The 16,622-nt window shown below is 38.6% G+C and overlaps 1 protein-coding gene across 4 annotated transcripts in view; it reads left to right on the plus strand.

Annotated features, from left to right (window-relative positions):
* The first annotated feature begins 274 nt into the window (after positions 1 to 274).
* The window catches only part of LOC127658901 (nck-associated protein 1-like), a 62,004-nt gene continuing 45,656 nt past the window's right edge, over positions 275 to 16,622 (plus strand). For 2 of the 4 annotated variants that reach the window (XM_052148457.1, XM_052148458.1), the window contains exons 1-3: positions 275 to 597; positions 9,510 to 9,527; positions 16,393 to 16,503. In XM_052148457.1, the coding sequence (XP_052004417.1) occupies positions 490 to 597; positions 9,510 to 9,527; positions 16,393 to 16,503 (237 nt within the window). In that variant the 5' untranslated portion in view covers positions 275 to 489. The remainder of the gene's footprint in view (positions 598 to 9,509; positions 9,528 to 16,392; positions 16,504 to 16,622) is intronic. The other 2 variants (XM_052148459.1, XM_052148460.1) reach the window with 1 other exon arrangement.

A 16,622-nucleotide genomic window follows, 5' to 3' on the forward strand; every position in this document is an offset into this window, starting at 1 on the left:
GTGCATTCCCTTCCAGCGGGACTTTTGGGACTTTGTTCCCTTCTCACGCAAAGCGCTCGCGCTTGCTAAAATGTGGCGTGCTGTCATATCAACCATGTTACGTTCCGTTTCCGTTTGTCCTACGAAGGCCGTCTCGTTTAAACGAGGTTTGTTTGAAGGAAGACACTCGATATACTGCAGCCTTCAAAGGACGCGTCCTACCTAGCAAGCAGCCTTCCAAACGAGACGCAGCCAGAATATTTCAGAATAGCGTCGGAGGGCACCAGTCACGTGACGAAGTGACGTCGTTGCCGGAAGCAGCCTCGTTCTGGCCGTCAGGGCTACACCTAGAAAAACACACACACACACACACACATCCCGACGACGCGCCCGAAGCCCGTAATATGGGCCTATTTTAACACTACAAACCAACGCGTTTCGCCACCTTACCCTGTAATACTACACGGGGAACCTGTTGTGATTTAGCGCGTTTTAACGGTCGTTTGAGCCATGTCGCGGGGCGCGCTGCAGCCGAGCCAGCAGAAGCTCGCGGAGAAACTGACGATCCTGAACGACCGAGGCGTCGGGATGCTCACGCGCATATACAACATCAAGAAGGTGAGAAGACGAGCATCATGCATGTGTGTTACGGCGGACTGCAATAAACACAAACTAACACGCATAAATACACTTTAACATTCGGTTGATTTGGGCCAGGCCCTGATTGAGAGGCTGTGTGTGTGTGTGTGTGTGTGTGTGTGTGTGTGTGTGTGTGTGTGTGTGTGTGTGTGTGTGTGTGTGTGTGTGTGTGTGTGTGTGTTTGAGTGAGATCAATGTATAGGTTCCAAAGTGCATCGCTCTGACTGTTATAGATCAGTTATTTGCTATTTAGCGTATGTCCGTGAATCGCCTGGTAAAACAGACACTAGTCCATAATAATAATGGTTATAAATATGACGAGGAAGGCTAAAATCCAAGTTTTACCTTCTCCTCTTATGAGCTTGCAGCAGATGTCATCCTATGTATGCATATACTGTCAGTCGCTATTCAACTATAAGTGCACAAAGCCAGGATTTAGGCTGAATTTGTGCCTCTGAATACACTTACAGTGATCCAGCTTTTAAAAGCACTTTTGAACAAGAATAATCCAATCCAGTCATCATACAGTGATTAAAATTGTGGATGGTTGGTTGCTGATCTTGATGACAGTCTTGAATATGATGAATATTTTAGCTTGATTTTTGTTGTTCAGTGATACTTCAATGGGTGCATGTTGAAATTATTATGTTTACATTCTCTGGGACCTTGGGCTGGGTTCTAAGGTCTTGCAATTGCCATACCTTAAGTCCAGAGCACTTTCTTGACAGATGTCAAATGTACAGGATGTTGACATGTCCCTGTTGGAGGTCTGTAACAATTTTGTCCGCAGAATTGTTCTTTCATCAGCCCCTTTAATGACACACTGTTAATACACACTGAGCTACTCAGGCCCCCGATAATGGTATGTTTTAACATAACGGTCAATTTTAAGGAACCTGTCAAGAACGTGTGTGGTTCATATTTTACCTCATACTCAAAATAAAATAAAAGCTAAGTAGGTTATTGCTTAAAGAACATGACGCCTATTAGATGACCTTTAGCTGAAGATTTCTGTTGTATTATGTTCATGACAAATAACCCTCAGAGACCCAAGCACGGAGATTGATTAAATATTTTCTTTTTTTCCCATATTGATCATGCTTTTAGGAAACTACTGATATAAGCATGTAGTTACCTTAACAGACTGTATACAGTAATTTTTTTTATTTATTTAACAATGCAAGAAATGTGTTTTAAATATTGTAAAAAACAAACAAACACTTAATATAAAACATGGTATGGTAAATTTGAGTAGTTATATATCTTCTTATTTGTAATATCAGTTAATGTACTTTGGGGTGTTATGTGTTATATTTCACAAAGTAAAGCCTGTCAGTTCTAGTCTATATACACTCACCTAAAGGATTATTAGGAACACCTGTTCAATTTCTCATTAATGCAATTATCTAATCAACCAATCACATGGCAGTTGCTTCAATGCATTTAGGGGTGTGGTCCTGGTCAAGACAATCTCCTGAACTCCAAACTGAATGTCAGAATGGGAAAGAAAGGTGATTTAAGCAATTTTGAGCGTGGCATGGTTTTTGGTGCCAGACGGGCCGGTCTGAGTATTTCACAATCTGCTCAGTTACTGGGATTTTCACGCACATCCATTTCTAGGGTTTACAAAGAATGGTGTGAAAAGGGAAAAACATCCAGTATGCGGCAGTCCTGTGGGTGAAAATGCCTTGTTGATGCTAGAGGTCAGAGAAGAATGGGCCGACTGATTCAAGCTGATAGAAGAGCAACTTTGCCTGAAATAACCACTCGTTACAACCGAGGTATGCAGCAAAGCATTTGTGAAGCCACAACACGCACAACCTTGAGGCGGATGGGCTACAACAGCAGAAGACCCCACCGGGTACCACTCATCTCCACTACAAATAGGAAAAAGAGGCTACAATTTGCAAGAGCTCACCAAAATTGGACAGTTGAAGACTGGAAAAATGTTGCCTGGTCTGAGGAGTCTCGATTTCTGTTGAGACATTCAGATGGTAGAGTCAGAATTTGGCATAAACAGAATGAGAACATGGATCCATCATGCCTTGTAACCACTGTGCAGGCTGGTGGTGGTGGTGTAATGGTGTGGGGGATGTTTTCTTGGCACACTTTAGGCCCCTTAGTGCCAATTGGGCATCGTTTAAATGCCACGGCCTACCTGAGCATTGTTTCTGACCATGTCCATCCCTTTATGGCCACCATGTACGCATCCTCTGATGGCTACTTCCAGCAGGATAATGCACCATGTCACAAAGCTCGAATCATTTCAAATTGGTTTCTTGAACATGACAATGAGTTCACTGTACTAAAATTGCCCCCACAGTCACCAGATCTCAACCCAATAGAGCATCTTTGGGATGTGGTGGAACGGGAGCTTCGTGCCCTGGATGTGCATCCCACAAATCTCCATCAACTGCAAGATGCTATCCTATCAATATGGGCCAAAATTTCTAAAGAATGCTTTCAGCACCTTGTTGAATCAATGCCACGTAGAATTAAGGCAGTTCTGAAGGCGAAAGGGTCAAACACAGTATTAGTATGGTGTTCCTAATAATCCTTTAGGTGAGTGTATTTAATTTTATCTTTCCCTTTTCCATGACAAAAAAGGAAACTTAGGCCTTTGAGAAAGGCTTGGCACTGAGACTAGCAGTAATGGAAGCTGTCCAGATCACAGATGACACTACCCCCCCCTCCCCCCTTTCAGTATTTGCACACACTTTCTTTCTCTCTGTCTCTCTTTTCCCTCTGGCCGTGAACTTCTATAGATATGTGATGTGAATTCATCTGTGTGTGATGAATCCGACTCTACGTGCCCCCTGATGTCACTCCTCTGTACGTCTGACCTAACTCATTGAAACAAGCATAGAAGGTCAACCCAGCAATACTGTCTAGCCACAATATTAGTCATATTATTTCATTCTTGTGTATTCCCATGCACCATATCCATTCAGAATACAACATTGTGGAACATACTCTGGTGAACATTACTGAACCAGTCGAGTGTGACTGCCAGTTATTTCATATTTCATTTTTTTCTGTCTAATTTAGGTGAGAAATGGGAATATATGCTTTTGGTACTCCTGTTGCCTAGCAACTGGCAGGCATTGCATTGAGCGCTCTAAGATCTGTGTGGCATTGTGGTGGATACAGACAGGGAGTTTAGGTTTCATTTGATACAGATTTGATAGTGAATTCCAGATTTTTTATTGTTGTTCTTGCTGTTTTCAAGCCTCTACTGACACCTTGGAGAAAGAACTGCCTTTGGCATCAAATTTTTGTTTTGCTCTGCAGACTTTTTGACATATAAGCATAATGCAACTGAAAACTGAAAAATATATTAAAGGAATGTTCCGGGTTCAATACAGGTTAAGCTTAATCAACATCATTTGTGGCATAGAAACTAATTTTGACTGATCTCTCCTTTTCTTTTAAAAAGCAAAAATCAATGAAAGTGAATGTGGCCAATTTTTGGAGGGTTTAAACAGAAATGTGAAGCTTATAATTTTATAAAAGCACTTACATTAATTCTTCTATTAATTCTATCAAACTAAAATCTTGTTTAAACACACATATACTTTATGTCTTGTGGCTAAACTTTTGAAACCGTGAGTATTTTAACATTCAGAAATTAGCTCCCATTCACTTCTATTGTAAGTGCCTCACTGTTACCCAGATTTTTACTTCATTTAAAGAAAAGGAGGGACTAGTCTAAATTAAATTTTGTGATGATCAACATTAGGCCACAAATACTGTCGATTGAGCTTAACTTGTTTTGAATCGAGAACATTCCTCTAAGCAAACGAAGGGGGCATATATAAGATTCCACATGATATAGTATGCAAGATTGTTAAATTAATTTTCATATTTTGCTTTTGATAATTTTAATCACAATTTAGCTTGTGTACAAATTTTATATGGTATCAAAATATATGTCATGAAAGTGCATTTTTAATAATATAAACTGTTATCACTGTTTGAAATTTCTTTAAAAACAAATATTCACAAGGTTGGAACCTAAAAATTAAAATAGAATTCCACATATAACAGTCATTTTATTATAAAAATTAACTTAAGTGCTACTATATCAAAACTGCTATGGAAATCAAACACGACAACATTTTTAACAAACACTTTTTGTTAAATTCTTAATGTTTTCTGAAGTTAAACAATTTCTTAATGTATGATTGTGCCTTTTAAATATGTACTTATTTACACATTTATTACACTTACTGCATTATTTTATAAAAGAAAAATGTATATGCACTTGTGTGATTTACATTTGAGGTTACATTGATGGGTATAACAAGCACTAAATTGTTACTTTCACTTAAAGAGAACCGGCAGCTTCGTGAGCAAATCTTTACTTAATAACATGGGTTATAACATCAAGACATAGAAATATTCAGCTCTGTAGCTCCTCTCATCTTGCCTGTGCTTGTGCTATTTATGCCCAGACTGATGATAACTGCTCTCACTGGTTTTGTTACAAGCACATGTTGTGCTAAATGCTTTTTGTGGAATTGTTTGACTTAGCCTGCTGCTATAAGTTAGTAGCAAAATATTGCCACAGGAAATGACAGTAGATCCCTTCCCATGGAATCAAGCTCAGGAAATGTGCTCTTATCTTAGACAACGTTTATCCTTGATCCTCTAGATACCCCTGTTCCACCAAAATGGAGCTGTTGCCAGTTCCGAATCCCAATCTAGAACACGTCTGTGCGGTTCTGGGCCAGTAAAAATTAAAAACCTCCCTTTAAAATGGCGGGTCTCGAAAAAGAAGTGCTAACGTTAGAATCCTGTTACCATTCCATGTAATTAAAAACAATTACATCTTAGTCTGGACAAACTGACAAAAAAAATTATATAATAGATTGCTCCCGTTATAATGAGCGATGCAATGCATGTTCAGTTGGCAGACATCTTGTTCTGGTGGTGTTGAACAGCAGTCCAGCCACTTTATTGTCCCCATCTTTCTTAAATAAAATAGTGGTAGCACTTTATAAAAAGGTTGCATTTGTTAACATTAGTAAATGCATTAGGTGTCATGAAATAACAATGAACAATATGAAAATATAAATGAACAAATATAAACTTTGTTAGTGAACGCAAAGTGCTTTGGTTTCACTTTAATTTAAGAGCCCATATTAAGCTAATTTACAGGTTCATTATTTTGGGGGTCCACTAGAATAGGTTTTCATGCTTTAATGTTCAAAAACACATTATTTCTCTCATACTGTAAAATGTTTTCCCCGCTATTCATACTCTAGCTCAAACACTCCTGTCTCTTTAAAGCCCCCCTTTCCGAAAAGCCCAGTCTTCTCTGATTGGTCAGCTGGCCTAGTCTGTTATGATTGGTTATCCGTGTAGAGCATGTGTCCGAAATGTAACGGCCCTTACCATAACTGAGTTTCAGGCTTCCTGAGCAGCTGCGAACACTATTGTAACTATGGTAACAGTGGCGTCGGTTTTTTCCATACCAGCTCTAGCCCGAGACCGATAATGAAAGTTTGGAAGAACAAGCTGATCGACCTGAACCACCTTCACAAGCATAACTTAAGCAGGATGTTTCACAGTGGTAAGTTTTAATTTAGTAGCTTTCTTAAAAGTACACTGATTATTATTGTGAACCTAACAAAGCTTGTAAAAAGACTTAGTGCATCTCAGTTAGTCATCTTTTGCTGGAATGGGTGTAGCTGAACTTTTTTTGCCCAAGATATGAACAGAGAACAGAGGCTTACTCCCATTTGGACAATACTGGGTGTATTAAAGGGTTAGTGAGCAAGTTATCTGAACACTACCTTGGATTGCAGACTATTTCAACACAATTACATTAGCTAGCTGGTTAGCAGAAGCCTACAGTTATGCACCTGGTATACCGTAGCTACAACACAACTCTTGGTAGCAGATAAATCCACAAATAATCAAGCATACATACAAGTTGTGATTCTGAATTGCCAGATTGTCCCAAAAAAGTGGGAACTGCACCATCATTCAGGAGTAACTGTCTTGAAAATCCAGCATTGGTTGTGATTGTACTGCTGAGGAACAGTGCTAAAAATACATTTTAACCACTGATACTTCAATTCATCTGCCTTTTGGAAGTCCATACAAAGAGGTTTTGCTTTCGCAGTGAAGAAAACAGCATCTTCTCGACGTGGCAACAACATTAACCCAACTCATCCTGGCCTCTGCTATAACTACGTTTGTTTGAGGGCAGGCCAAAGTAGCCCTTAGGCTGGCATTATGCAAATGTGTTACATAGTGTGACGTAGATACTTTATGGAAGAAATGGCTGGACTACAATCTAGCCGTTTCTTAACTATTTAAAAATGACCAAAACTAAAGTTGGCCAAAAAGAGGGACATTTTTAAGTATTTAGAAATACTTTGATATTTATAACATTATTTTCATTTCATTCATAAGTTTATAAAGCCTTAAAAGGAAGTCATACGATCACTGAGCACTTTATTAGGAACACCGTGTTATAGATACTAAAACTGAGGAGGGCCTTCCTTTGTTCTCAAAACAGCCTCAGCTCTTCATGGCATGGATTCCACAAGATGTTGGAAACGTTCCTTTGAGATTTTAGTCCATGTTGACTTGATTGCATCATTAAATTTTTGCAGATTTGCCAGCTGCACATTCATGCTGCTAATCTCCCGTTCCAGTCTTCAGCTGTCCAGTTTTGGTGAACCTGTGACTGCAGCCACAGACTTTTTGTTCTTGGCTGACAGAAGTGGAACCTGACGTGATCTTCTGCTGTTGTAGCCTATTCTCGTCAAGGTTTGACTTGTTGAGCATTCTGATATGCTATCCTACTCACTACAGTTGTACAGAGCGGTTATCTGAGTTACCGTAGCCTTTCTGTCAGCTCGCACCAGTCTGCCCATTCTCATTTGAACTCTCTCATCAACAAGGCGCTTCCGTCCGTATAACTGCCGCTCGCTGGATGGTTTTTTTTCCCCCCGCACCATTCGCAATATGTTCTAGAGACTGTTGTGTGTGAAAATCCCAGGAGATCAGCAGTTACAGAAATACTCAAACCAGCACATCTGGCACCAAAAATCATGCCACAGTCTAAATCACTGAGATCACATTTTTTCCCCATTCTAATGGTTGATGTGAAAATTAACTGAAGCTCCTGACCCTTATCTGCATGTTTTTATGCATTGCACTGCTGGCAGACATTTGGCTGATTATTAATCTTAATTAATGCAAATTAAAAAATATATATAATTGTTCATTGATAGTTTATGTTAGTTTATAATTTATTAACTAATGTTAACTTAGCACATATAACTTATCATTTAAAAAGTATTAGTATTTGTTGCAGTTAACATTAACCAAGATTAATAATACTGTAGGCCTAAAAGTATTGTTCATTGTTAGTTCATGTTAAATAATGTTGTTAATTATGTTAACAACTGTAACTTTATTTTAAATAGGGATGCACCGATACCACTTTTTCTCTTCTGATTCCGAAATCGGACATCCCTGTATCTGCCGATACCAGTGTTGTTGTTTTTTTGCATAATCAGTTTAGAATATCTTTACATTATTGTTTGCAACTAATTGGGAGTACTCTTTAATATGTAAATAAACACAAACTACACATTTTTTCAGTATAAATGTATATCTTATAAAGAAACACTTTATTAATAACTAGTATACTGGATAATGTCGCAACAAAATTAACATGTCTTCAGCAGAAAATAAACCAGAAAGCCCTCTGTGTCTGTTTGACAGTTCATAGTAGTTTAATTAGCCTCTTATTCAAAATTTGGTAAAATGCACCTCCGGTGCCATTCTAAATGCATATTATAAGTGAACTGAAGTATTGAGCATCTACATCTGAGATGCTGTTCTTGAGTAGCGCTCAAATATTGCACACCGCTGTGAAGGCTAAAAATAGCGTGAGTGCATCACCAGCTTGTGCGTGAGATTGTGTCAACAGAGCAGCACCATTCACTGACGCTGCGCATACTATATATTTACTTATTAAACACAGCCTTTTGTGTCATAAAAGGAGTAAGAGACAAAATGTGGAAAGAGAAATATGGGGGGGGAAAAATGGACGTACCTATTCGTTCAATTTATGAATTGGTTTCTAACTTTTTTTGAACCTTTAAAAACCTTTATAAATTTGCTGTTGCACATTTGTACCATTAGCAGTTGCTTAAACCCTCTAATCACATTAGATAATTTTTCCTCTTTGATGTTTTTTGGTACTAAAACAAGAATATAAACTGATTTGATTAATCATTTACAATTTGTTTGGAGTGATTGAAATGTAATAGATATGCCCGAGACAAGTTCATCTTTGTATTGTGAAAGGATTTGCAGAAGTATGAAATTAGTGGTGGTCAGGAGTAAATCTGTGCATGAGTCTGATGCATTTAAACAGATAACAATGACATTTTCCTTTGTTTATTTATTTGTTTTGTTTGCTCGCTCTCTCTATTTTTGCAGTGTGTGTGTGTTTCTGTTTGTCATTCTTTTATAAGCTCAAATCTGTTTTCAGTCATTTTGTGAATATGTTGGCCTTGGTTCCCTTTTACTTGCATGGATTGTTTTGTTGACTAATCACAAACTTCCTGGTCTTATCTTGAACATGGACTTCAATTCTGAACTCAGCCCACAGTGTTCCTGCTCCCGGAGGAGTGAATTCTGCATGGTGTGAATGTTAGCTCTGGGAACAACTGCCTCTCAATGTACTGTGTGACCCAACTGACCCTTTGCGTCACTCCGTAGGATCTGAACCAACACACTAACCAGAATGACTTACAATTAGTTCCCAAAGCTAATTTGTTTTGAAGTGAACATGCATGGTAGACGTTGGAACCTGTGTTTATGTATAATTTTCTCTCTTTCTGTTACAATGCTTCCCCCAGCAAGGACAAGTTTGGAAGGTTTGCACAGCTTTTCACCTTCCTTAAATCTCAGTCTGCCCTCTAACACCCCCCACCTCCCTTACCAGTCTCATGTCCCATGACCTTTCTGTACGCAACTCACAGAAAAGGCCAAACTGCAGCACCAGCAGGAACATTTTAAAATGGATTTATTTTTTTAATTGTTGGAGTGAATTTAGTTTTAATTTCGTTGCTTTACAAACTTGAAGTTATGCAATCCTTACAGATGAAGGGTTGTGGGTGTAACCAGGGTTGGGCGATATTGCTAAAGCAATTATATATTTTTCAGCCATTCCATGATATTAGATTTTATGCTAAATTCAAATTATATATATATATATATATATATATATATATATACACACACACATATAAACTCAGCAAAAAAAGAAATGTCCTCTCACTTTCAACTGCTTGTATTTTCAGCAAACTGAACATAAAGACTCAACAACTAAGACATAAATTCATAAGTTTCACAGACATGTGACTAACAGAAATGGAATAATGTGTCCCTGAACAAGGGGGCGGGGGTTTAAGTACTGCTGTGCATCTCGTCCTCATGGACTGCACCAGATTTGCCAGTTCATGCTGTGAGATGTTACCCCACTCTTCCACCAAGGCAATTGCAAGTTCCTGGACATTTCTGGGGGGAATGGCCCTAACCCTCACCCTCCGATCCCCCAGGTCCCAGTGCTCAATGGGATTGAGATCCGGGGTCTTCGCTGGCCATGGCAGAACACTGACATTCCTGTCTTGCAGGAAATCATGCACTGAATGGGCAGCGTGGCTGGTGGCATTGTCATGCTGGAGAGTTATGTCGGGATGAGCCTGCAGGAAGGGTACCACATGAGGGAGGAGGATGTCTTCCCAGTAACGCATAGAGTTGAGATTGCCTGCAATTACAAAAAGCACAGTCCGATGATGCTGTGACACACCATCCCAGACCTTGACAGACCCTCCGCCTCCAAATCGATTACAGGCCTCGGTGTAACAATCATTCCTTCGAAGATAGGAATGAGTCCGACCATCACCCCTGGACAGACAAAACCATGAGTCGTCAGTGAAGAGCACTTTTTGCCAGTCCTGTCTGGTCCAGCGAAGGTGGATTTGTGCCCATAGGCAACGTTGTTGCTGGTGATGTCTGGTAAAAACCTTCTTTACAACAGGCCTTCAAGCCCTCAGTCCAGCCTCTCTCAGCCTATTGTGGACAGTCTGAGCACTGATGGAGGAATTGTTAATTCCTGGTGTAACTCGGGCAGTTGTTGTTGCCATCCTGTACCTGTCCTGCAGGTGTGCTATTCGGATGTTCCGATCATGTTCAAGTGTTGTTACACGTGGTCTGCAAGGACGATCAGCTGTCCTTCCCGTCTCCCTATAGCACTGTCTTAGGGGAGTCACAATACGGACTTTGCCCTGATTTATTGCCCTGGCCACATCTGTAGTTCTCGTGCCTCCAGGGACCCTGGGCATCTTTATTTTGGAGTTTGTCAGTGTCTGTAGGAAGGTCTCTTTAGTATCCTAAGTTTTTATAACTGTGACCTTAATTGCCTACCGTCTGTAAGCTGATAGTGTCTTAACGACCATTCCACAGGTGCGTGTTCATTAATTGTTTATGGTTCATTGAACAAGCATAGAAAGCATTGTTTAAACCCTTTACAATAAAGATCTGTAAAGTTATTTGTATTTTTTATAAAATTCTTTAAATACAGAGTCCTGAAAAAGGGAAGTTTCTCTTTTTTGCTGAGAGTGTGCATATACATACATATACTCACACACGCACAAATACACTGGGGGCCAAATGTTTGGAATAATGTACAGATTTAGATGTTTTGGATGGAAATTGGTACTTTAATTCACCAAAATGGCATTCAACTAATCACAAAGTATAGTCAGGACATTACTGATGTAAAAAAACAGCACCATCACTATTTGAAAAAGTCATTTTTGATCAAATCTAGACAGGCCCTGTTTCCAGCAGCTATAACTCAAACACCTTATCCTTGAGTAATCATGCTAAATTGCTAATTTGGTACTAGAAAATCACTTCAAATCAAACACAGTTGAAAGCTATTTGGTTTGTTAAATGAAGCTTAATATTGTCTTTTGTACCGTAATAATGTCTTGTTTGTTTTTGAGTTGCCACAGTATGCAATAGACTGGCATGTCTTAAGGTCAATATTAGCTAAAAAAAATGGCAACAAAAAAGAAACTAGAGTTTCTCTAGAAACTCATCAGTCAATCATTGTTTTGAGGATTGAAGTCTATACAATGCTTGAAATTGCCAAAGAAATTGAAGATTTCATACAAAGGTGTACACTACGGTCTTCAAAGACAAAGGACAACTGGCTCTAACAAGGACAGAAAGAGATGTGGAAGGCCAGATGTACAACTAAACAAGAGGATAAGCACATCGGAGTCCCTAGTTTGAGAAATAGACACCTCACATGTCCTCAGCTGACAGCTTCATTGAATTCTACCCGATCAACACCAGTTTCATGTACAACAGTAAAGAGAAGACTCAGGGGTGCAGGCCTTATGGGAAGAATTGCAAAGAAATAGGCACTTTTGAAACAGACAAACAAAAAAGTAAAGGTTAGAGTGGGCAAAGAAACACAGACATTCTTAAACCCATTGAGATTTTGTGGGATCAGCTAGAATGTAAGGTGTGTGAGAAGTGCCCGACAAGACAGACACATCTATGGCAAGTGCTACAGGAAGAGATGGGTGAAATGTCACCTGAGAATCTGGACAAACTGACAGCTAGAATGGCAAGGATCAGTAAAGCTGTCATTACTGCACGTGGAGATTTTTTTTGTTAAGTACTCTTTGAAGTAGTTTATTTTCTTTCAAATTGTAATAGTAATGTTTCACGTTATTAATGTCCTGACTATACATTGTGATCAGTTGAATGCCACTTTGGTGAATAAAAGTACCAATTTCTTTCTATGAGAGCAAAATCTGTACAGTATTCCAAACATTTGACCGCCTGTGTGTGTGTGTGTGTGTGTTGATTCATGCATGTGTGTGTATATATATATATATATATCTCCTCACCAATCAGCCACAAGATTAAAACCACCTGCCTAATATTATGTAGGTACCACTTGAGCTGACATAACAGCGCCAACCCATATCTCAGAATAGCATTCTGAGATGCTATTCTTCTCACCACAATTGTACAGAGTTCAAACCAGTCTGGCCATTCTCATTTGACCTCTCATCAACAAGGCATTTCTGTCCACAGAACTGATGCTTACTGGATGTTTTTGGCACCATTCTAAGTAAACTCTGAAGACTGTTGTTAGTGAAAATTCCACGAGATCAGCAGTTACAGAAATACTCAAACCAGCCCATCTGGCACCAACAATCACGCCACATGATTGGCTGATTAGAAAATCACATGGATGATTGTTGGTGCCAGACTGACAAAATCTATGGTAAATCGGCTCTGTGCAATTGCGGTGAGAAGAATAGCATCTCACAATGCTATTCTGAGATGCAGGTTGTTGTTTTTTTGGCGGCACAAGGGGGACCTAGACAATATTAGGCAGGTGGTTTTAATGTTGTGGCTGATCTGTGTATATGCAAAAAATGTTTATTGTTAATAAGCAGTTTCTAAATATTTAATGCAAGAAATCAAAAACATTAAAAATCTATTTAAAAATAACCAAGACATATTTTCTACACTGTTCTTCACTTAACAAGCGCAAGGAATAGTTATATATAATCATTTTCATTTATATGCAAAATAACAATACATTGTAATAGAAATATTTATCCACATGCAGTACGTATCTTTTAGAAAAAAACATTTTAAGATATAAGAAATGCCACACACAAGCTTTTGGGAATATTTTAATATATTAAATGATGGCACAAACAATACACTAAATCAAAAGTTACAAAGGGATTTATTGAAAATTGGCTATTTGACCAGATTCACGGAAATTAATTGATGCTAACAAAACATCTCTGCCTATGTCAGATACATTCAAGAAAGGATCACAAAACCAGTCTTATGAGGCGGTCTTCATGAAGCTTAATGGATAATTAAAAAGCACCTCAAAAATACCAATATTCTTGATGTTCCTTAATTTTATATCGCCAGAAAAGCATTGTTGATATATAATGAATATTCAGTGTATCGCCCAGCCCTGTGTGTAACAAAAAACATTTGCTTATCCTACATTTTGTTTGGGTTGTAACTTGTATTATTATTATTATTATTAATGCATGAGGCTTACTTTTCTTTAATTTCCAATTTTTTCCTTATTTATTTGTTTTCGCCATCCTCTTTATTTGTTGCAAGTTTGCCTCTAACTGCAAAGCAGTTGTAGCACTATTGGATGTTAGTAGTATGATAAACGGAGACAAACAAAGGCAGCTATAGTCCAAAGGATTTTAGAGGCATAGTTTAAATCTTCTATGGGTTTATTTATTTACTTTGCTGCAATTGGCTGTGTAAGTCATTTTCAGAGGTTATGGGAGTAATTTGGCTAAGTTAGCTGGTTTGTTTTGTTACTTTGTGCAGTTTGACTCCTTAGCGTAAAATGAAAGTGAATTTGAGTGCCAGTTTCAGTGCTTGTTACCCCAGTCAGTTTGCTAGACATGTGGTGTCTTTTCTTGGGAACGACCTAATGAGCTTCGTAAAAATCCCATGTTGTCTTAAAGCACCCAACACACTGTGTTGTCGCACACTTTGGAATGGTGTTGAGGTTCTATGCTGCGTTAGCTGTAGGTGCATGTAAAACATCATGTAATGTGTCATGTGACATACACGCTACCCTGCCTCAGCTGCACGTCCATTTCCACGTTTCAGCTCCCTCACCTCTTACAGAAAAATCAGCTAATCCCACCATCTCTCTCTCTTTCTCTAGGAATGTTTCTGATCATACACTGCTGTCAGTTTTCCACTAACTGCTCTCCAACTTTTCATGCAGCACCTTCAGCATCCGTTTGAAGCGCATTCTGAATATTCTATCTCCCTTTTCCTTTCTTTTGCCTTCTTTACCTTTCTGCCCATCCTTTCTTTAATTCATTCACTTTACTAGGCCTGTCTTGATTATTATATGATCATTTGGTCTAATCATCATTATTTGCAATAAACACAATCTTGGTGCACTTTTCAATTCCATAGATTAGAAATGTGGCGTATATTTACGGTGAAGTATTGCACTGTTAAATATACAAAATAAAGCCCAAAATACACCTGGACTCTTACTTTGAAATGACAGAGACCCCGTTACAATGCTCTATACTAAAATATTTACCAAATTAAGCTTCGTACACCGCTACACTGAATATTCACCCTCGGAATTTCACCCTGCAAAGCTAAATGTAACCGTGCCTTTTTTAGTAATAATATTCTTATATTCCCTCATGACCACTTTATCAGTTACACCTGTACACCTACTTATTCATGTGATTATCTAATCAGCCAATCATGTGTCAGTAGTGCAATGCATAAAATCATGCAGATACGGTTCTGGAGCTTCAGTTAATGTTCAGAATGGGGAAAAAAATGTGATCTCAGTGATTTCGACCATGGCATGATATTTTGTGCCAGACTGTCTGGCTTGAATTATTCTGTAACTGCTGATTTCCTGGGATTTTCACACACAGCAGTCTCTAGAGTTTCTCAGAAGTGAGCACCAGAGAGGTCAACAGAGAATGGCCATACTGGTTTGAGCTGACAAAGGCTACTGTAACTCTGATAACCCCTCTCTACAATTGTAGTGAGCAGAATAGCATTTCAGAATGCACAACATGTTGAACATTGAGACGGATGAGCTACAACAGCAGAAGACCATGTCAGATTCCACTTCTCTCAGCCAAGAACAGAAAGCTGAGGCTGCAGTGGGCCTACCATCTGCATGTCGCCGCAGAAATCGAGATTCGTCAGACCAGGCGATGTTTTTTCAATCGTCTACCATCCAGTTTTACTGAGCCTTTGTCCACTGCAGCCTCAGTTTCTTGTTCTAAGTTGACATTAGTGGTATCTGGAGGGGTCTTCTGCTACTTTAGCGCATCTGCCTCAGCGTTCGACGTGTTGTGTGTTCAGAAATGCTTTTCTGCATAGCATTGTTGTAAAGTGTGTTTATTTGGGTTACTGTCTACTTCCTGTCAGCTTGGACCAAGATCACATATTTTCGCCATTCTGATGGTTGATGTGAACATAAAATGAAGCTCCTGACCCGTGTCTGCGTGATTTTTTTGCACTGCATTGCTGCTACGTGGTTGGCTGGTTAGATAATCGCATGAATAAGTAGGTGTAAAAGTGTACCTTGGTGAGTGTATTTAATAATAATATGTACTATTTAAATATTAAATACAATTAAGACTCGATGTTCCTTTATATCATGTCATTCTTCCCTGTGTAATAATTGTTTATAATCCCTAATTAATTTCTAAGTTCAGTGTGAATAAATTACAGTGTATTAATCTATATCCTTTGTTATTAATATGTAATATTAAATATGAGATATTTAGCATATTATTTGTCATTCTAACCTGTGCAATATTTGGTTACAAATCTTCAAGAAAAGTATTGTTTTTATTTATGTTATTTAAAAAAAATAATGATTAATTGCAGTTATTTGAATGACAATTTATCGTCTTTAAAAATGCCATGATCGTGACAGACCTATCTTTCACTCTCTTTAACATTCTCGCTCTTTCTTTTATTTCTTCCACTGCATCTTCTAACTGTGACCGAATCCCTGCACTGTTCTTCACCGTTCATCCTCTTTAATCTGCCTTAAACTGTTCATCAGTCTTATATCAGTCAGTTTTGTGCACATATTCACTGTGGTCCTGTTCAAACTGTTGCACGTTTAGCAGTGATGTTTTTCCCTGTTTGTTGTAGGCTTGTGGAGATCCCAAGGCAAAGCCCTCCTACCTGATTGACAAAAACCTGGAGTCAGCCGTGAAATTCATCGTTAGAAAATTCCCTGCCATCGAGACACGCAACAACAATGTAAGTTTCATATTGTGAATCAAGTATGTTTAAGTTCTAATGAACCTGCTGATGGCTTGGCATGATGTTGATGCTAGCAGAATGTTTTATGAATATAGGATCATTTTTCATGATACAGA

The sequence above is a fragment of the Xyrauchen texanus genome, chromosome 18 (assembly GCF_025860055.1).
Source record: "Xyrauchen texanus isolate HMW12.3.18 chromosome 18, RBS_HiC_50CHRs, whole genome shotgun sequence".
NCBI classification, from domain to species: Eukaryota; Metazoa; Chordata; class Actinopteri; order Cypriniformes; family Catostomidae; genus Xyrauchen; species Xyrauchen texanus.